We start from the raw sequence: 21,426 nt of genomic DNA, 5'->3' as shown, positions 1-21,426 counted from the left end.
TTTGAGCACAGCGTTCCGTGCTGTACTGCCCAGCGCTCCTTAGGTAAGTGCTGATGACAGGCCCCGGCAGAAGACGCTCCTGTAGAGCCCTCCCTGCTAACCCTTTGTCTGATTTGTTTTTCTCCCCTTTCTCCCCAGGTTTTTGGCATGTAGTCATAGACTCTGACGCGGGAGCAATGGAGTCGCTGAGTGGCAGGTGCTGACAGCTTCCGCAGTCCCAGTAACTGCTCATTTTGGGGTCATTTGCAATTCTGTACCTCTAAATGCCACAGCTCTCTGGGGGAAGGTTGCGCTGGATACCGGGACTGCCTCGGAAGGTACATGTGCGTCCCTGTGTGTTTCTGTAGGGCTCTGCTGTGCTCTGGGGTGCTCGGGGAGGGGAAGGGCAGGGTGTGTGCGCTGCATGTTCTGGGTACCCGGGCTTGGCAGCACAGGGGCCTTTCAATGGCTGTCAAGCAGCTCCTGGTGGCATCCCTTCCTCCCTCCCTCCCTCCTCCTCTTACTCGAATTGCCTGCAGGGCCTTTCTGGAGTCCACCCCGTGCTTTAACACATGTGAGAGCGGCTCACAAAAAAGAAGTGGATGGTTAAGAGGTTCTGATGTGAAAACAATGAAATACGCCGCTGGAGTTTCTGAGAAACTCAAAGGCTTTCTGTGGAATTTCAGCCTCTCTGTTGCCCTTTTGAAAAAGCGCATTTTAATGACAGTAAAATGTGTGTGTTCACACTTGGTTGTTAGTCTTGTATGTTTTTCTATGTGGTTCTGGTGAGTTCAGTAAAAATCTTTGTTGTTGGCTGGCAGATTTTAGCAGAAGTTTATTTCTGTAGGCTCACTGCCCGCTGTGGATTTGATCATTGTTCTGGTTCTCACAGCCTTCGAGCTATGCTCCAGGAGAAAAATACAGATTTGTCACCAGGGCCTCCCACTAGAATCTAATTTTAAATTTGCAATCTGTTGTCTTATGAGGTGCTTCAAATTTGGTTGGAAATTTTAGTATTTTTCAGATATGCTTCTGGAATCTAGAGGTCCAGCCTTTTGTGGGTTTAAGAAGTTAGGAACATAGGTTTAATTGAAATGAGTATTTTGGTTTTGTAATTATTTTAAGAAATAATTTAATATCGGGGTAGGGGAGGAAGAAGGAAAATTAGTGTTTTTAAAGGAAATCATCTTCTCTGAGTGGGCCGTCATCAGTGGTCATCTAGAACGCGATATAATTTATGTGTAACCATTTCGTGTAAGAGTCATTCAGCAAAACCTCAGCAGTTCAGCTGGAGGTCAGTCTGCTTTTCCAGTGTAGGGAACACTGTTTCTACAAAGCTTTCCTGCAAAATGTGTGTTCTCCATATTGGCACGCTAATCTTGATGTCAATCTGAAGTTTGAGCTTTCAAAAAACATACCTCAACCCCCTGTCCTGTCTCTTGATGTGCAAGCTGGCTTAAAGGTGACTTTCTTGAAGTCACCACAGTTCTGGCGTTTTCCCTGCACTGAACCGGGAAGGAGCAAGTTTTCTGGGAGACAGAGCCCTTTGCCAGCATGGATGGTCAGGCTGCCTCTGCGAGGATGTGGAGGCAGAAGTTGTCACCCCTCATTTGCCTGGCTTGGGCTGCAGATCCAAATCTGGATCTTCCGTGTCCTCGGCGAGCGCCTGAGTCAGGGCGCTGGTGCCTCTTGCAGGAGACGTGCCTGTCTCCCTGCGTTTCTTTTCAAACCTCTCCCTCCCAGAGAGAGTGAGATTTTGTCAGAGGCCCTCTGTTCCCACAAAAAGTTTGGGTTCTGATGAATCAACGTTTTCTGCTGAAAAACGTCCAGCCAGCACTCACAGCGCGTGGCCCGTGCTGATCTCTGCGAGGTTCAGCGTAATTCACAGCAGATTCCCCACACCACCACAGACCTGTCCAAAGCATGGAGATGTGTCACACTTGATCTGTGTTGTATCCTGGTGGTACCTTGATGGGTCTTTAATGGTGGCCTTTGCGTTTGGCTGCCCGAGCTAACAAGGGGAGCCTTTGTCCTACCAGCACTTGCGTGCAGCTCCCATTAACATTACTCATTTTCTTAATTTGATACAGATTTTTTTCATTGAGTGTGCTAAATGCAGTTAAGCCACAGACAGGCAGCATCTGGCAGTCGTGGCTGAGCAGTTTGAGACGCTGTTGCCCCAGGGTGTCTGCTGTGGCCCGTGGGAGAGGCAGGCTGGGGCTCCCCTCCCCTGCCCAGCTCCCGCTCGCTGAGGATGCCGGCGTCTGTAGCAGTGCCAGTTCCCCTCTCTGGGCTGCCTTTCCACATCTGCCTGAGCTCACCTCACAGCTCCCTGCTGCCATAAACCGGGGAGGTGTCACCTGCCGTCCCTCCTCCTGTCTGCTGCGTTACCCTCCAGAGGCATTGTCCGCTCCTGTCCCCGCTGTGTCCCCAGGCTGGCACCCTTGTGCTGCCCCTGGCACGTGCCAGGCTAACTTGCTAGCTCAGCAAAAACTAGCTAATGAGCTCTTCTTTTTGTTGTTTTTCCTTTCCTCCCCCTGGATTTATTCCCTGCTGTTTTAGTGGACTCTGCTGCACAAGCGCCTGATTTGGTTCAGGATAACTGGTGGAAGTGCCCAGCCAGCAGTGCAGAAGGGAGGCAGAAATGGGGGTGAGAAGGTAGGACCCCCCTCAGGTTGACCTGGTGGGCTCGGCTGTCCCACCCAAGCTGTATCCTGCATCTCCCAGGGGAGATGGGCTCTGCCAGGGGATGGTGACGAACTTGGGGGATGGACGGCACTGTCTTGCATGGCTGCAGCTGCATCAGCTGCACTGCCTGCAGCGCTCTTGTACCCACTGGGCAGCGCTCCTGCCACCTTGCAGCCAGGAATTCATGGGGATTAGGCAGGGCCTTTCCAGGGTGCAGGAGGGAGGTGTGGGCTCACTGATAGCCGTTTGTGGATTTGCAAACCTCCTCACCCAAAGCGCCAATCCACGGAGTTAAAAAAAGTTCAGCTCTTTGCTTTGAAGTCTGACACTTCTTGCCAGTCTCTAGCAGATACTTCACTGTGTGAAATCACTCCCTGAGCATTCCTTCTGTGGAGAGAAGACTTCCCTCCTTCCAGGAGAGTGTTACTTCCTCACGGGCTGCAGCCGGAGCTGCTGCTCCTCTCCTCACCCAGCCCATTTGTGTTCCTGTTCCTTTTCTGGCTGGGGGAAATCTTGCCTGGTGTGGTCAGAAGGTAAAGAATCATTCCAGCTTTCAAGAGGACTTTGAAAACTGCTCGTTCTCCTTAGGATGAGAAGGCATGGCTGGAGGTGGGATAGATGGCTGGGGACTGGGGATAAGTGGTGCAGGCTCTGCCAGGCTGTGCAGCCGGTGGAAATCCTGCTGGATGGAAGTGTGGTCAGCAAGAACCAGAGCAGAGAAAGCATTGCCCTGAGAGGGCTTCTTCTGCAGGACAGATGCACTGAGGTCTGGTTTTAGATAGCTGCAGAAGAAAAGGTGCGGGGTTTGTGCTTTAAAATGTTCTATAGGCAAGAGCTGGCTGTTTTTCAGTCTGTATCAAAGAGCTGTAGCTCTTAGGAGGTAAAAAAACCTCTTGTCTAGGGATTGATAAAGCTGGCTTTTTCTTTTTTGTTTTAAAGTTTAAACCTGCCCTTTCTTCAGTGCATTTATTTTTCTAAACAAGCCACGGCAGCCAAAGGGAGTTCTGCCATTTGTTTCAGTAGATGTAGGGCATTTCCTGCTGTAGTTTTCTTCATGTGCAATTGTATTTATGTTCAATACAGAAATGCCCTGATATTTATGGTGCTGTCTGTTGTTCCAGCACTGAACAGGCTTCTATCCTCAGCCATGAGCAGCTTTGCTGGGTAGAGGAGTAGAGGCACAGTGCTCGTGCTGTGGTCAGAAGTGTCACTGCAGAGTTCGGTTCTGCCCTGCTGTCCTGCTGTTTAGTGCTATCAGTTCCTCACTTGCCACGTGTTTATGTAGGGCTAATTCAGTGCTGTGCAGCAGCAGTTCTGTGAGGGAAAATACGTGGTTGCATTCGTTCTGCCAGCATCTGGTTCAATACCCATCAGCATCCTGGCAAAGGAGAGGAAATTGCCTCAAGAAATTAAAAACTCCGGATTATTTTACTGTCAGGGCAGCTTTTTTATTCTCAGCCAAAACTAATGGAAATACCTCAAAACAAAGAAGTTTTGTCGTGGAATTTCTTTTCAAGACTGATGGACTATTTTTCTCTATGTAATTGCCTTGTATGTAAATCAGGATCTCCTGTTCAATTTTGAACTTTAGCATTTACTTTTCTTCTTCTTCTTCTTGCTGTTAGGCCAGGAGGAGGGACCCAATACTACTGGTAAAATATTTCTGACATTTGTCGAGTGAGATCACAGACCTCAAAGTGTTTTCCAAGGTTGAATCAGATCATCACTCCCACCACCTGGATGGGAAACCTGTTCCACGGCAGGACGTGCACAGCTGAATAATGCAGGAGGCTGGGGCTGAGGACACAAACCCCGTCCCTGTGTTCCAGCTCAGATCAAAGAGCTCAGATCTGCTTATCTGCTTCAGAGGGGAGTGGGAAGGAGAGGTTATTTTTGTATAGTCTGAGTCAGTCATGCTAATTTATTTTTCATAATATGGCTTTCTTGTGTGGGGCTCTCTGTACCTGCTTAATGTTGCACAGTTTTTTTGTTCCAGAAATCAAACCTGTCATTAGCTCGCTGCCAAATGGGTGGATTTGTACTTTGCTATTTGGTGCTTCGCTTTGCAGCTCCTAGCCAAAAAAAAAAAAAAAAAGGTGAAATCTTAGCTAAAGGTGTACATCCCTCTACTTTTCAGCATCTGTTACCTGGAGATAAACAAGAGCTGTTGATTTTTTGAGTTGTTGGCTGGAATGACGACTCTGATGCGGAGAGTCAGGTGAATGTGCGCAGAGCTGAGATGGCACCGCGGTGCTAAACTGGTTCCAGTTCGCACCGAGCTCCAGGGTTCAGTCCTTCCCTCTTCTGCGCTCTTTCTTTGCACCAGCAGAGCTTCCTGGCTGTTTGCTCCGTTCTGATGTAACTGTATTTCTAAGTTTGCCGGTACAGCCGCTGGCTCCAGTAATTAATTCTGTGGGATTACCGCTGCAGTCAGGGCAGTCCCTGCGAGAATCTGCGGCATAGGCTTTGGGACAGTAATTCATTAAATTAAAAAAGCAGCTGTTTCGGGGCGTCGGTGTGCCTCCCTCCCCTAACGGTGCCCGCTGTGTCCCTCGCAGACCGTGACGCCGCCATGGGGAACGCGGAGAGCCAGAGCGTGGAGCACGCCTTCTACGGGGACAAGCAGCCGGGGCTGGGCCGCAAGCACACGTCGCGCTCGCTGCGCCTCTCCGGCAAGGCCTCGCGCCGCACGCGCCACGCCTCCTCGGGCAAGATCATCCACCGCAACTCGGAGGTGAGCACGCGCTCCAGCAGCACCCCCAGCATCCCGCAGTCGCTGGCTGAGAACGGGCTGGAGCCCTTCGCTCCTGAGGCCAACCTGGAGGACTTCGGCAGCGCCATGTGGGTGGAGCGCGTGGACATGGGCCTGCGGCCCGTGTCCTACCACACGGACTCGTCGGTGACGCCCAGCGTGGACAGCAGCACGGTGCTGACGGCCGCCTCCGTGCACAGCATGCCCGGTTCGGAGGAGAGCCGGCTCTACGGGGACGAGCCGCCCTTCCTGGCCGAGGGCGACGGGCGGGCGCTGCGCTACGCGGCCAACGGCACCGCCTTCATGGATGCGGCCAGCTTCAAGAAGAAGCGCTCCAAGTCGGCCGACATCTGGCGCGAGGACAGCCTGGAGTTCTCGCTGTCTGACCTCAGCCAGGAGCACCTGACCAGCAACGAGGAGATCCTGGGCCTGGCCGAGGAGAAGGACGCCGAGGCCGCGCCGGGTCCGCAGGCCGGCGGCAGCCCACAGCCCCTGGTTGCCTGCCAGCGAGCCAACTCCATGAGCGACTTGTATTCCCCCAAAACCCCCGGCGCCGCCATCAACGGGGGCCCCCGAAACGCCTTTGGAGGGTACTGCCGGAACCTGGCGTCCGACGTGCCCGAGCTCGGGAGCCATAAGATGGCATCGGTCACCGCTGAGGACGCGCCTGCCTCCTACAGTAACTACAACACGCTCCCCTGCAGGAAGTCTCACTGCCTTTCCGAAGGGGCCTCCAACCCCCAGATGAGCCACAGCAGCAGCATGCAAGGCAGGAGGGCCAAAACCACCCAGGTAAGGCAGTTTTCATCTGTGATCTGGCATTTGCTGGGCTGGGTCTGTAGATGAGGGTTTTCTGGGTTCTCCCAGGCTATGTTTTCCTTCAACACCTCCTTTCCAAGCAGAGAGCTGTTTCCAGGAGAGAGCTGAACTAGCCGGTCTCCAGAGCTGGCTCAATTCCCTCACTGTCCCTTCCTTATCTGCAGCTCTCCTTGGACCTTTTCCGCTCTTCACTGCCTCTGAGGAAGGGAAATCTGCATTTGCCAGCAGAAGATTTCCCTGCGTGTTTTGCAGTGCTGACAGTTCCTTTTTTCCCGGGTAGCTGCCAAAACTGATCACTCCTCTGCAGAGTTGTGTCCCCCCCTTCTGCCCTCCCCACCTTGTCACCCTCCCCTGCCCACACTCATGGCTGGAGGCAAAGAAAAAACCTGTCAGTGTTTCCCCTCCATGCTAAACACTCACTGGGCTGAAATTTCAGTCTTCCAATTAGCTGATGTTCATGTCTGTGCAAAACATCTCCCAGAAACAGCACTGGCACTGCCAGGCCTGCTGTAAACTGGGAAAGGATGGGGCATGGAGGTGTATGGAGGAGATGCTGCTCTTCTGAGCCGGGGACAGCACAGGGTCAAGGGGAGCTTTGCTGTCAGATGCCCCTCCTGCACTCCAGACACCAGGCCTGTGGTCTTGGGGCTTTCCTACACGTTGCCCTGCTTTTCCCTGTCCTGTCTGTTGGAGTTCCTGCCTCAGGGTGCAGGCAGTGGTTCTGCTGGCAGATGACTTGTAGAGAGGGGCAGAAAGGAGTTCCAAACCCTGCCCTCCTCTCCCAGCTATGCCTGGCACACGCTTTTGTGGGCAGATTGTGCCCTGTTTGAGTTCACTGGGATCTGCTGAGAGCAGAGATCCAGCTGCCTGGTGGAAGAGCTGGCAGCGGCGTGTTTTACGTGCACCATTCTCTAGAAATGGCTCAGAAGCGTGGCCTGGGGGCACGGAGCAGGGATGGGGCAGGGCTGCTCCCCCAGGGAGCCTGACCCAGGGAAAGGAGAGAGGGCCAAAGGCTGGCCAGCACACATCCTGCTGCTCCCTGAGCTGCTGGCAGGACAGCAGTGCCCGAGATCCCAGCCTGTGCCCCACCATCCGCTGGCACTGACTCATGGGAGCTGCTGGGATGGGGCTGCTCAGGGACTCCCTGGTTGTGCTTGATTTGTGGAGATGGGCTGCTGCTAAATATAACACTGACATGCTGCAACAGATACTGCAGCATCCCACAACAGCAGCTTTGTTCTTCAGAATCAGCTCTTCATGCTCGGAGGTGAAAAGCCTTTGGTGCATCAGTGCAGGATAAAAACCTAGAGAACGACGGCAAGCAAAAAAACCCAAACCCATAGATGGTTTTTGGCAGCCTTGGACCTAACAGCTTTCCTGAAGATTGTTGGGTGCAACTGCTGCCTGCAGCCTGCTTTCGAGTATATTTAAGGAAAAAGAGGATAGAGTCAGTGATGAACAGCCAAGCATTTGTTTTTCTTCTTGGTGCCTATCCTGGCATTCAGAAGATTCCTCTGAGGCATGTAGTGAAAGTCTGGAATTTAAGTAGTATTTTGTGAGGCCTCAGCCAGACCCAGGGAAATTATTTTGTGGGGCTGGTTTCACTAGATGTATCTCCCAAGACTGGAGATGATGGCTGTAAGGAGTCTTAGGAGTGATTATTACCACGGATAAATTCAACAAAATTAAAGCTTTGCAAAGGTCAAAATTCCTCCTTGCAAGTCTTTAATCCCAGCAGCATCCTGTAAGTATAAGATAGTTGTCAGCAATGAAGTTGTGTCAGTCCCAGCCTAGCCGGAGCAAGCTTAGGGAAATGACTGTCATTATGTGTTTAAAAAGGCAGAAATGAAGTCCCAATTTGCACACAAAGTGAAAGGAGTTCCTTGGCAAGCCTGATGAGGTGGCTTTGGATGGGGTGAGGGGAGTGACCGGTCTGTGTCTGCACCAGGTCAGCAGCATCTCACACCGTGCTCCTCTTTCCTTGGCACTGCTGATGCGGAGCGTGCTGGGAGCTGAGGCTGTGTCACTGCCCTGCTCTTACTGTGCTCCTTGGCACTGTGCTGGCCTGTGCCAGCTGGCACCTGGGCACCTTTTGGGCAGTTTTGTTTCCCCCTGCACTCCCACTCTTTCAGCACTTTTATCTTTGTACTCTTGATGGCCCTGTTGTCCCGGAGCCTGCCATGTGTGTCCTCGTGCTGGAAAACTCTTCCTGCTATCAATTTGTGCTTTGGCCAGCCTTTTAAACTGCTTCCCCCATCCCAATCCCACAAAATAATTGTTACATCTCAGGGCCATGAGGGCACCACACAGAGGTGACCCAAGGCCCAGTGTAATGGGGTGCTGGACACAGTTTTCCCTCTTGGCCTCCGGGCCAGTGAGGTGTCACTGCTCCGTGGAGACACCTAATGGATTGTCCTAGCCAGGAGTGAAGGTTCTGCCCAGATCCCTGTTGTCAGTCCTCACAAGACTTTGAGGCTGTGTTTGCCAGTGGTTTGGGGGTTTTTCCCACTCTTTGGAAAGCTGTAGCTGGGGTATCTGCCTGTTTCTCTAGTTTCAGCTGCCCTGGAAGGGCCTGATGATCACTGGTGGGTGACTTTGGACTAGTGTAGTTCCTAAAGAGGTCACTGCCAGAAGGGTGAGCCTGAGACCACAGCGATGGCCTTGTGCCCTGGTGTTTGGTTCCCAAATCCAGCCATCCCTCTGTTGCATGCTCAGCTGCGTTCATGAACACCATCGTGGTTTCTGTGAGTTGCATTTACTACAGGTTGTCACTAGCTGTACTTTCTGGGCTGTGCTGACCAGTGCTCCTGGAAAAATGCAGGTGCCGGAATCGTGGCTGCACACGTTTTGTTGCAATGCCTTATCCATGGGTTCTTTGCAAGTGCGGGGTTTACATTAGAGGGAAAAACACCAACACGCCAAAACCAGGGAAGAAAATCTCTCCCAGTCCAAATTTAAACCCTAAATGGAACGGTGGGAGTCACTCTCCACTAATTGAAGGGAGCTTTTTCCCATAGAGACAATTATATTCAATATGCAGAAGTGATTAGTGCTCACAGGGTGGCTCTGGGGCACCCACGCAGCAGTTCTGCTTTTCCCAGCGTTGTGCCATTAAGGGTTCAGCTCTGCCGAGCGAGACTTCCCGGAGAGCTCTGCTGGGATCGTGTTTGACTTTTGGAGCTGATGTGGTGTAGGTGGAAAGGCCTTAATTGGTTGACATTTGCACCCATTTTTCCCGGACGGGAGAAAGTACCGGTTGGATACAGCTTGTTCTGACCGTGGGTTGTGAGATCCCCAGGATCCTGCAGCCTGTTTTGTGGGATCCAGGTTTTGTTTAGCAGCCCTGCTGTGTCCTTTGGCAGCTAAACATCTGCCTGCAGGAGACTCCCTCTTCTTCCTCCTCCTTCTCTTGGTAGATGTTCAGGGACAAATGTACCCTGCGCTCACCTGCTGTTATGAGCCCAAATTCACATTTCAAGGAGGGAATTTGGCAGAGACGCTGTGGCTGCCCCTGGATCCCTGGAAATATCCAAGGATGGGGCTTGGAGAAACCTGGGATGGTGGAAGGTGTCCCTGGCCATGGCAGGGGGTAGAACGAGATGGGATTTAACCTCCCTCCCAACCTAGTCCTTCTGTGATTCTGTGAATTAAGGGATGAAAGCCTTGAGATGCGGTTCTGTGCCCCTTCCAAGCCTGTCTTGCCACCTCCTTATTTCATATTCCTTGTGTAGCTGAGTGGGGAGAAAGGAACAAACTTCCTGCCTGACTCACTTGGAAGCTGTGCTGGCTTTAGCGCTAGCCCCAGGCCATGTCCTTGGCGTGTTAAATCCCCTTTTGTCCAATTTTTAAATTTATTGCTATTTTTAGGCCTCTCTGGGTAGCCTGCAGGAATTTGGGATCTCAAACCTTAAAAAAAAAAAAAAAAATCCTACATAAAAATTTTTGCAGAATATGCAGGAGATGAAACCAAGGGGTTTTGTGGGAATTAGATCAGGATGTACAGAGAAACCAGTCTAAAATTAGACAATCTTTCCAGCTGATTTTATTTTTTTACTATCTCAGGGAATTTTGTAACTGGTCATAGTGTTCCATTATGTTCTGTACGATGGCTGAACTCCAGAGAGCTGATACTTGGTTTTAAGTTGTGTAAAAGTTTTTCACAAAATCGTCTTGTGGCTTAGAGGATATAACCGCAAAATGGAAAAGGACTACGCTGGATCAGTCCCATGGAAGCACCATCCAGCCCAGTACCTTGTTCCCCAGATACCAACGCCTCTGGAAGAGAAAGGTGGGGTGGCTGAATTTTCCTTCAGGGCCTTTTTCCCTAAGCCAACAAATTAGAGATTGGAGCCTTCCTGTGCAAGGAATGCATCCAAGGGTCTTGGGTTGACCTGTCCCCATGGATTCTCTTTTCTGAAATAATTTTCTGCTTTTGCCTTCCACTGCATCCTGTTCACTCTCTGCAGAGCCCCTGTGGCCTTCCAACCTGCTCTTTCAGCCCTCCTCATTTCATGGCTTTTCCAGGCAAAGCATCTTCAGCAGCTGAAGCTCTGTCCCTCTAAAGGAATTCTGCCTGTAATCAGGAAAACATGGCTATTTCCAGCCTAGGTGTGATTCCTAATCAGATGGACACAGACCTTTAATCTCAGCTGTTTGACTCCAGATGGAATCAAGGAAGGAAATAAAGACAGAGTTGACAGCATTCAGTGACAATTCCTGGCACAGAGGTTAGTGAGTAGCTAAAACCAGGGTGTCACTGGTTGGCAGCTGTACTGTGGGGCTCACTGATTCCAGTTCCCTTCAGACAGAGGTTGTTCCCAAGTCTCAGATGTAGCCTGAGCCACATTCCCAATCCCCAGAAGCTGGGAATGGGATCCTCCTGAGGCTGGATCCCACTGAGGAGCAGTGGTCAGCTGCTCACCCTGCTGAGCCTCCAGGCAAACCACCCCCAAATATCTCTGCCTTCAGCCCCGGGCCACAGGGAAGGGGAGGGGGAAACAGGAACCACTCGTTTTTGTGGAAGCCCCAGGCTTGCAGCAGGGCAAACTGCTTGGGAATCCACATCTTGTGCCCTGGTGTGGCAGCTCAGAATGACCAGAGCCCTTGAATGTCCCGACCAAATGAGCTGTTTATAGCCTGGCTCACTGGAAGTGGATTCAGTGAGGAAGGCTGGAATAGAGAGCTTCAGATCCAGACTCAGAGGTCTTTCCTGCCCTGTCACCCGGATGGAGGAGATTAGATCAGGTATTTCCTAGTCGGGATAGTTTAAAGCAAGGAGCAGTCACTCCCTTCAGAGCACACAGCTCTGCCCCAATGTTGTCAGGGGAAGGAGCTTGTGAAAATTGGTGTTTTGGTCTTCGCGGGCAAATATTTTGATACCCTTTCAAAGATCTTAATTTGTTTTTCTTCCTTAGCTCTCGGCCGGAGGCCAAGGGAAAGCAAATCACCAGTCCTGATATTTGATCTAGCTCCACTCAGGCATGTTTTTTTAAACAGTAGGACTTTGTCATTTCTACATCTGAAGTGTATGTAACAACATTGGCAATAGCTGTGTTCTCTGTAAAGCTATATGTGCCGCGTGGTTCCAGCTCCAAGTATTTTGCACTTAAAAATCACAGACAGGTCGCCCCAGCTGCTTGTTTGCCGTGCTGTGCTCACTTACATGGATACAATTTCCAGGAGTGCTCCTTTCCAGTGAAGTGCTCCATTGAAATGTTCCTTTTCGGAGAGCTTCAGCGTGTGATGCTCTGCCTGGTTATCATCTCTGATCACAGGCATTTCCCAGCTTCCCTAAGTTGAGTGGTTGTTCAGGTGAACTCCTCCCAGATGGTGTGTTTGGATTTCAAGCTGCTGTTCTAGCAGCTGTCCCCCATTTCTACCCTCTCAGGAAGAATTGCCTCTTCTTGGCTTCGGCAAACAAAAAGTAACCCAACCCTGCATTTTAATTTAGCTGGGAGGATTTTGATGGCACGTTGCCCTTGCTTTAACTCGAGCACAGTTCGGGTGCTTTTATTAGTTTATGGTTAACTCAGCTCCTCTAGAAACTTCCTTCAGCTGGGTGGTCCACTGGGATGAAAGCTGGGTAAATTTGAGGGTTCCTCAGTGTGTCCTTTGGGATCAGAGGCATTAAACACCGCAGACCCGAGGACGGAGGGGATGGAAAGTGGGAACTTGTCCGGATCTGTGCAGGTGTTGGGAGCTGCAGGCAGGGACCACGCTGCAAGGGGCTTTACTGGATTAGGGCTGGGTTCTCCTTCATGGAATTACGGACTCGAGCACCCCTCACAAGTCGGTGCTGGAGCCAGGGAGGAGCTGGTGGGGGCGATTCCATTTTCAACATTTTACGTCTCACAGCTTCAGGGCTGTACTTTGCTGGCTGCTGCAGGACACGCAGTCCCTGTGTGTCCATGATGTCCCTTTAGGGCATCTGAGGTAAGGAAGCCAGGTTCCTTGGGGAAGCACAGGGGTGATCTTCTGCAAGGGCCCACGTATTGGCTGGAAAACATCTGGGGAATCAGTGAACCAAAAACGCTGCCAAGCCTCCGTGCCTAGAGCCGAGGTGACAGCTTAGCATGGACGGCAGGAGCCGAGGGCAATGCTGAGGTAACAGCCTGAGCTCCTTCAGGTCTGGGGCATGGCAGACCCCTGGCACAGGGTGTTTGCTGCCTGATGTCCCACAGGGGCACAATACTTGCACATCTCCTTCCCACGTCCCAGTGTCTCCTGGGTGCCTTGTCTGTCCTTCCAGGGTGCCAAATTACACTGCAAGGGCTCACCACGATGAGCTCACAAAGGAATCCTGGGTTCAGATCCTCTGAAATCCGTGCCCTAAGACCTTCCCAGGGATTCTTGCCCAGACACCTGTGACTGTGATTCATCCTTTCATAGTTAGACTGGAGTTTATTGCCAGGAGAAGTATCTGGAGGTCTGGGCTAGTCCCTTTTTGTCAGGGGCAAATTTGATTTCAGAGAACCGTGACCCAAACCTGCTTGCTTATTAAACTACCCTGAGCAGCTTTAATGACACATGCAAGTGTCTGTTTATTTTGTTTTTACTAAATTTAATTTTTTAAAATTTTTGACTCTTTCAGGCATCTCGAGAGCTGCTGTCCCAGTGCAGTGAGTGCACAGAAGTAGGAACCAAACCATTTCTCCCACTCAGGTTTCAGCTGGAGTTTATGATTTATCTTTGCTTTGCTATGTGACAGTGGAGGAAGGATTCAATTTGAATTTGCAGCAAGCCATACCTTGACCATCAAATGATGGCAGAGTCAGTACTGAAAAGAAAGGAAAAACGCTTATCAGGCCAATCTTTTTCCACACAGGAGCTTCAAAGGGACACCAGTCAGATAAAAGCATGCAAACCATCAGGCTGCTGGCCCATTTGAAATGTATTCTGCGGTGCTTGCCTCGGGAGCAGCCAGACAGGTTGTGTGCAATCACTCTTGCTGAGTGTGAGCATCTGATTGCTCTGTTGCTCAACAGAGCAGGGAACAAAGGATATGCATTGGCTTGGAGGGAGCCTCTTCCAAGGAAAACCCCCACTCGGCTGTACTTTCAATTTAATGGTTCATTTAGAAAAGAGTTTTAACCACGAGGAGCTGTTGATATTTATGGAAGTAAGATTTTTTCCTACAAAACCAGCCTCTGAGTGCCCATGAATCATTGCTGTCGGTGGGGCAGGAGAAGGTGATTCACCAAGGCCTGTCACAGTGTCTGTGGCAGGGCTGGTGCTGGGAAGTGCAGCTCTTGCAGGCCCTTGGAGTGTGCCCAGTCATGAACCAGAGTTGGGCAAGGCTTGTCCCATCCTGTGCTTTCTTCCAGCAGAGGCCAGTACCAGGTATGTTCGACATGGGGACACTTGGAGCCTGTCCCAAAACTCCTCCCCTGATTTTTGCTAGCTGAATGTAGACATTGTTCCTAAAGCAAAAAGGGTTTTTTTTCCTGTTTATCTTTTAAATTTAGCAAAAAATTATTTAACAGATGTGACTGCAGCAGACATGCAGAGGTACGAGTACCACATGAGCATATGCAAAACTGCAATGCCTGGTGCATTAGCCTGATGTAGTTTTTGCATTACAGTTTTATTCCCCACTGCCTTGTTTTGCTTGTTTTGCCTGAAACCCACTGTTCATGTGACAGAAAAAACCTATATTTAAGAGGGTTGCTAATGCTTCCAGTAGCACTTTACCCAGTTGGTCCAGCAGTTAAATTGCTGTCTGCACTTGATGGGGCTGTGATAACTCCTTCCACCTCATTGCACTGGGATGCTGCTAGGGCTGCCCTGGCACGTGGCCTCGTTGGTGACAATGGCACCATTCAGCCCCTCTGTGGACCTCTGTGGCACTGGGCATTCCACCTCTCCCTGCTCTTTCCCTGCAGGACTGTCTGCCGAGCCTCCTTTCATCGCCCCTGGGGCCTCCAGGGACACGGTAGCGCTGCCAGTGTAAGGAATGGTGCTGTTCTTCCAAGCCCTTCAGCAGTTCCGGGGATCCCAGATGCCGGTGGAGGCTCTGCTGCTGTTTCCCACATCTCCCCATCCCAGCACAGTCCCAGAGCCCGTTTAGTTCCCTTCCTTAGCCCGTGGTCTCCAAAGCTCGTGCCTTTCTCCCTGCTTTCCACAGAGCCATCTTCAGTTGAGCAGTGAAACCCCTGCGTTCACCAAACCCTGCTGCAGTTTGTTCCTGGCCTGGGACCGTTTCCCCCTCAGCCCCAGCAGATTTCTGTGGGGTCACAGCATTAAACCTCTGTGCTTTGTGCAGAGCCCCCAGCTGAGTGTGTCCAGTGCAGCGCTGCGAGGCTTTGGAGCCGATGGCGGCAGCTGCCTGGGAGCTTTCCCTGCTGGGATGGGCACGAGCTGACGCTGCAGCAGGAGCTCAGAGCAGAGAGCTGCGCAGTGAATGCCCTGAACCCTCCTAACCCCGGCACTGATCCCCTCCCGGGGCTTGGGGCACACCAGGCTCCCTCAGTGCCGCGTTGGATAACTGGTGGGCAGAGCGATGCTGGGCTCTGAACTGCTCCCACCTTTGTCTGCTCACAGCCTCCTCCTGCCAAAGGCCTTGGATGAATGGACTGCCCACAAGGCTTTGATAAGGGGTGTTAGGAGTGGGAAAGGGAGTGCAGGGAGCAGAGGGAGATTAGGAGCAGGGCTGTAGCATTATACTGAAAAGAGCTTTTGACCGGTCCAGCCTGTCACTTGCACTGTGGTAAAGCTTGTACAGATCTTTGCAAAATGTGCTGCAGTTTAACCTCAGGAGCAAGTCTGACAGATATGTTTACTCTGAGTTCTCCATCCTTGAGGTTTTTGTATAAATTATATTTTTGTATAAATTATATTTTTTTATAAACTGATATGCTCATGTATTAGTTACAGAGAATAAGCCCCATTTATTGACAGGGAAACCGAGGCAATTAAAACAATGTCTCACCAAGGTCATCTGAAAAGGCTGTAGCCTTACAATTGCTATCTCCCTCAGGTTGGTGGTCTGTTCTAGTAGTTCTTTGTTTTCTTAAATCAGCTCATTTTAACTAGAGCATGAGATGTGCTTCCTAAAAGTTACATTGACTAAGAGTTTGAAACTAACTGTGTACTTTTTGTAGAGCATAGAATCATGGAATAGCAAAATTATTTGAATGGAAGAGACCTTAATGTTCATCCACTGCCACTCCCTGCCACGGTCAGGGATACCTTTGACTATCCCAGGGTGCTCCAAGCCCCAATGTCCAGCCTGGCCTTGGACACTGCCAGGGATCCAGGGGCAGCCATAGCTGCTCTGGGCACTCTGTGCCAGGCCTGCCCACCCTCCCAGGGAACAATTTCTTCCCAGTATCCCATCCAGCCCTGTTGTCTGTCAGTGTGAAGTTAGGAATGAAGTGGGGCCCAGGAAACAGTGGTTCCATGGGAATGATGACCCCAGTGCTGGCAGGGCTTCGGTTCAGCCCCGCTTGCAGGTGTCTGTGGCTGTGCTGGCAGAGAGGCAGTGCCCTGGCACACAGGGCTCACGTGGAGGCAGTGCTGGAAGAGGAAGCTGCACCATCCAGCTTTTCACAGTGCAGTGCAAGCCTTGCTCGTGGCAGTGTTTTGTAAACACAGGTCTCTGAGCAGCACCGCGTCCCCTCGCCAGATACTCCCCTGTTGCAGAGAATGAGAGGGTAACTGGCTTCCCAAAAACAAGAGTATTGGAACAGCAGGATCCACGTGTGGCTGTGAAAGCTGCTCTGGGTGGGGACAGGGCTGTACTTCCAGGAAACCCTGCTCAGCTCATTCACACGTGGAGGAGCAGAGCAGTATTGGCCTGGCCAGAGCAGCCTGTCTGTCACTGTGGGCTGCTTAAAATAACCAGATGGACCAGCAGAGCTGTGCTCATTGAGCAGGGAAGGAAGTGCTTATTCTTCCAGCTGGACTCCGAGTGTCCCTTGGGAAGTGGTGTTTATAAAGAACGAGCCCATCCATTGCAGATTAATGCCTTGAAAGTTAGTCAGCCCTTACCCTGCCCCTGAGCTCTCCGCGTCCAGCCCTTGCTCCGCAGGAGGACGGTTTCACGCAGAGCTGATGGAGGGTTTCTTTGTTTCCACAGAGCTGCTCTTGGGTACAAAGAAAACTGGTGCTTGAACCAACATCTGGAAGCTTGTTTTCTCTCAAAATAAATACCCCCATTCTGCTACCTCTTCTCAGAAACTCATCTTTTTTTTTTTTTTTTAAACTTGTGAATCAAGACTAGCTGCTCTTGCAGGAGAGGTAGAGGTTGAAATTCCTGTTGTTTTTGGCCATATTTCTCACTTTTTTACATCCTCTTCACTCAAGTATCTAAAATGTTTGTTTCCATTTACAGGGTTCGGCCTTCTTTTGTCCTCCAAAATGTGCCAGAGATGCCTGTAGATACTGAGGTGGTGGTGGGTAGCCCCTTGTGGGGGATCAGCCTTGTAGCAGGGGGCAGGCTGAGTCACAGCCCTCAAAACCTCAGTGCAGTGGGGTTTTCTCCTGTTTTGCTCAAATTGGTTGTATTCCTGTCTCTTCTGATCCTTGCACAGCAAGTTCTTGGGGAGCGGGAAGGGTCTGTGGGATTTGGTGGGGAGTATCACATGGCCCATCATTACAGTTTGTGATGAGAACAGAAATAATCTCAACCACATTAACCTGTCGGGAGGAAAAAAAATAAGAACCTTTGTGGTTACATAATTTTCAAAGGTCGGCCTTGGGGTGTCTGAAATGTCTCTTCAGCTGTAGGTGTGAATGCACAATATCAATGTTTTCTCCTCAAAACGCGTAGGTTGGGCCTTCTTTTCTCGACACTGCCAGTTTTTGCTACCATATGTTCTCCTTTTGCAAAACCTTTAGCACTGTTAACTTGGCTTAATGTAAACAGATGACGCTGCATCTTATATTCCAAATTGCCAAGGCCGTGGAGGCACCACCTGGAGTGGTGCACGTGTGGCTGGTCCTTCCTAACCTGTGCTGGAGCTCTGTCTCTCGACCCCACCTTTTCCTCCAGTTGTTTGGCTCCAGAAGGAAGGAATCTTGTCTTAGATGCCCCAAAGGCAAAGTATGGACCCACAGGGACTCCTACAGCAGTCGGGAAAGTACAGCCCCGGAGCTGTGAGATGTTAAATGTTGAAAAGACAGCCGTGCCCATGAAGCTGCAGAGAAATGCGTGGGACAGCTTCGCCCTTCTATCCATCCGAGGTGGAGAGCTCTTCCCTGCCTCAGGACAGCTGTAGTGCCCGTTTGTCACCCCCCCACCTTTTCCTCCAGTTGTTTGTCTTAGGGAGGAGAAGAGATGAGAGATTTCCATTGCTGGAAAAAACGGAGGTGTGAAGAACTGCGGCAGCCCCGGGTTTGGCCAAGCTCTCCCCTCACCCTGTGTCTCTCTCCCAACCAGGACGTCAACGCGGGCGAGGGCAGCGAGTTCACGGACAGCGGCATCGAGGGCGCAGCCACCGACACGGACCTGCTGTCGCGGCGCTCCAACGCCACCACGGCCAGCTACTCGCCGCCCGCCGGCCGCGCCTTCGTGGGCAGCGACAGCGGCAGCAGCTCGGCGGGCGATGGGCTGCGCCAGGGCGTCTACGAGAACTTCCGCCGCGAGCTGGAGATGAGCACCGCCAACAGCGAGCACCTGGAGGAGGCGGGCTCGGCCCTGAGCGACGAGCAGAGCAGCGGCACCCTCAGCTCCCCCGGCCAGTCCGACATCCTGCTGACGGCCGCGCAGGGCACCGTGCGCAAGGCCGGCGCCCTGGCCGTCAAAAACTTCCTGGTGCACAAGAAGAACAAGAAGGTGGAGTCAGCCACGCGCAGGAAGTGGAAGCACTACTGGGTGTCCCTGAAAGGTACGGAGAAAGCGGGCAGGGGCGTGCCCAGGTGTGTCCTGTGGGGTGGCCAAACCAGGGGCCTGGACTCGTAACGAGCTGCTGTGAACATCAGCATCATTCACGTGAAGTGTGGGGAGGTGGCCCTGCCGTTTTCCAGAGGGTTTATGTGGTGGTTTCTGTCATGCTCAGTGATGGCATGTATCTAGTCCAGGGCACAGCAGTGGAGTTCGTGCCTTGCTTGGAGCCCTGCTGGCACCACCCAGGGAGGCTTCCCTGGGCACTGGATGTTCCCTTGAAGAAGCTGGTGGTGGTGACAGTGACTGACATTCACACAGGGGCTCTGCATCCCTCCTGTACCTCTCCTTCCCCAAGAAGTGCTTCGTGAATATAGATACTTAGGGTTGCAGCATATTTGCAGGGTGGACAGGAAGCTGTGGTTGGTCATCATGGCTGACACGTGGCCCTGGCTGTGTCACCCACCCCTTGGCATCCCGGGCCACAGACCCTCTTCTCTCCAGGTTGTTGCTGCTGGGTGCGTGCTCATAAACTCATCTTCACGTGCTTCATCGGCAGGGAAACAGGGAGCCATGGTTTTGGGACTGGCCTCCCTCTCCTCTGCTGTGGCCAGAGCCAGCAGAGGCAGAGCTGTGATTCCTGCCCTAGGTGGGGTCACCCAAAATGCTCTGTGTGGTCAAACCCTGTCCTCCCCACAGAGAGCTCTTCCTACAGCACTTGTTTATTTTTAATTTGCAGCGCTATTTTAAAACCAACAGCAGAGTTCGGAGCCTTGGGGTGGCAGGAGAGCTGAGAAAGTGGGAAAGGAGGGAGATGAGGAGCAGCCCTGACCTCCTAGGAGGGGGCAGGAAGATCTTGCTCTGAGGAGCCGGCGAACAAAGGGCCATCTGGGAGAAGAAAAGGGAAGGATGAGCAGGGGAGTGATGTTGTTTTGAAGTGCTTTGGCTCAAGTGGAGTGTTAACTCCTCGGATTGCCGTGCCTTGATACTGGCGGTGTTTAACCGAGGCTTTGAAGTGAACGGCTGCCATTGTTTGGTTGCAAATTGTTTTCTGAGAGGCTGGGTACCAGAGCATCCCTTTCCAGTGACACAGCAACTATGTGCCAGCCTGTAAACAGCTGGAGACGGTGTGGGAAGGTGGGAGAGGAGGAGACTCTTTTCATTTTGGAATCTCCCAAATTGCACCCTTGCTCTGTACTTTGTTTTCCTTCCCCAGGAGGATTGTAAAGATTATTTTGCAACACCGAGCAGGTTGTTTGCTGTCCCCAGCTACGTTTTTTTTTGTCCATCAGTCTTTCAGCAAGCCCAGCTCATCCCAGCCCATTTTAATTCCAGTTACTGTCTGCATCCAGTAATTAAATGGTTTGATCTTTGCCTTGCAGGGACTGTAGCCGCAGCTGCAGAGGCTGAGGCTGGGCCATGCCTGGGGGCCTGTCTGTTCCCAGGGCTGGCTCACAGCTGGTTGTCACCCTCAGGGGACCAGGATCTCACACCTGCGTCTTCCTTCGATGGGGTGGCCATGGATGACCCCAGATTTCTGATTTCTTACGACGTTTCCCATCTGGGAATGTATTTTACTGCCCATGACCTTCTGTTTTGGCAGTCCTAGGGAGAGCAAAACTCAGGGTGAACAAAACAGCTCTGGGTCGGGGCTGACACGGTGTGCTTTACAGCTCGTGGTGTGCCTGCTTGGCACTAAAAGCAGCAGAGCATTTGAGTGTGGTGCTTGCTGTCTCTTGCAGGCTGCACGTTGTTCTTCTACGAGACTGATGGCAGGTCTGGCATTGACCACAACAGCATCCCCAAGCACGCTGTCTGGGTGGAGAACAGCATCGTGCAAGCCGTGCCTGAGCACCCCAAGAAGGACTTTGTCTTCTGCCTCAGCAACTCCCTCGGGGACGCTTTCCTCTTCCAGGTGGGTTTTTGCAAAGCTTTTTTCTGTCTCCCTGCAAGGTGGGCATCCTAGCTCTGGTTGAGATCCGTGGAGAATCCTGCGGACTCCAGTAGGTCTGGGGTTTTCCTTTGGCAGCACTAGAGGAAGGACATGGTCTGAACAGCATCAGTGTCAAATCTGCTTTGTTAACAACTGGCTGGACCCTCTTTGTGTAGATGGCTGGAGCAAAGAATGAAGAAATGCTCTTGCATCACTGTAAAAACTGGTTGGGCAGCATGCTTAAAACACACAGACCAAGCCAGTCACCGCACAGGACATCCAGCTGGGCATTAAATGTGCTGTGCCACTCTCTGTGTCAAAGGAGGGCCTTGCAGAGAGGGGCTGACAAGAGCAAGAGCAGTTGGAAGTGCAAGGGGATGTCTGGATGTGCACGTGCTCTCCCTGAGGGGTGCAGAATCCAGCTGCCCCTTGTTCACACATCTTGCTGCTGCCCAAGAGGAGACTGGAAGTGCAGGGTTGGGTTCTTTGATCAGAAAATAGAAATGTCTCAATTTTTCTGGGTACATTTAAAAAAAAAAAATCTCAGGCCTTACATCAAAGACCATACATTAGTTGATGTGTTTCACTTGAAAAGATTTCTGTAATTCGGTAACCTCTGCTTCCCTGAGTGATTTTTAAGTTGTCATCCCCTTTCTCGTGTCAAGTTGGCACTAAGCAGGGTGTGACATTCTGTTATTTGCAATTGGCAGCACGTGCTGAGGTGGGTGCATTTCCTCCACTTTTGGTTCGGTTTTCTTCACTGGAGGAATCCATTTATTTCCCTTTCCAATGGAGTTTCTTCTTAAAACAGAAGCTACTCTAGGGTAGGATGTGTCCCCACATCGCCACTTCCCTGTATTCCAGAGGAAAAGTAAAATTACAGTGTTGTAGGTCCTTGCAGCTATCCTTGCAAAGGCTGGATTCTCAAACTGG

General features: G+C 51.5%; 1 protein-coding gene across 1 annotated transcript in view; it reads left to right on the top strand.

Moving 5' to 3' along the window:
- TIAM1 (TIAM Rac1 associated GEF 1) overlaps positions 1 to 21,426 on the top strand; it is a 127,000-nt gene that overhangs the window by 81,309 nt on the left and 24,265 nt on the right. The window contains exons 4-7 of the mRNA XM_040090388.1: positions 139 to 317; positions 5,226 to 6,211; positions 18,117 to 18,564; positions 20,303 to 20,475. Of these exons, the coding sequence (XP_039946322.1) occupies positions 5,240 to 6,211; positions 18,117 to 18,564; positions 20,303 to 20,475 (1,593 nt within the window). The 5' untranslated portion in view covers positions 139 to 317; positions 5,226 to 5,239. The remainder of the gene's footprint in view (positions 1 to 138; positions 318 to 5,225; positions 6,212 to 18,116; positions 18,565 to 20,302; positions 20,476 to 21,426) is intronic.

Source organism: Hirundo rustica, chromosome 2, assembly GCF_015227805.2.
Source record: "Hirundo rustica isolate bHirRus1 chromosome 2, bHirRus1.pri.v3, whole genome shotgun sequence".
In the NCBI taxonomy this organism is placed as follows: domain Eukaryota; kingdom Metazoa; phylum Chordata; class Aves; order Passeriformes; family Hirundinidae; genus Hirundo; species Hirundo rustica.
This window is presented reverse-complemented; position numbering and strand designations above follow the sequence as displayed.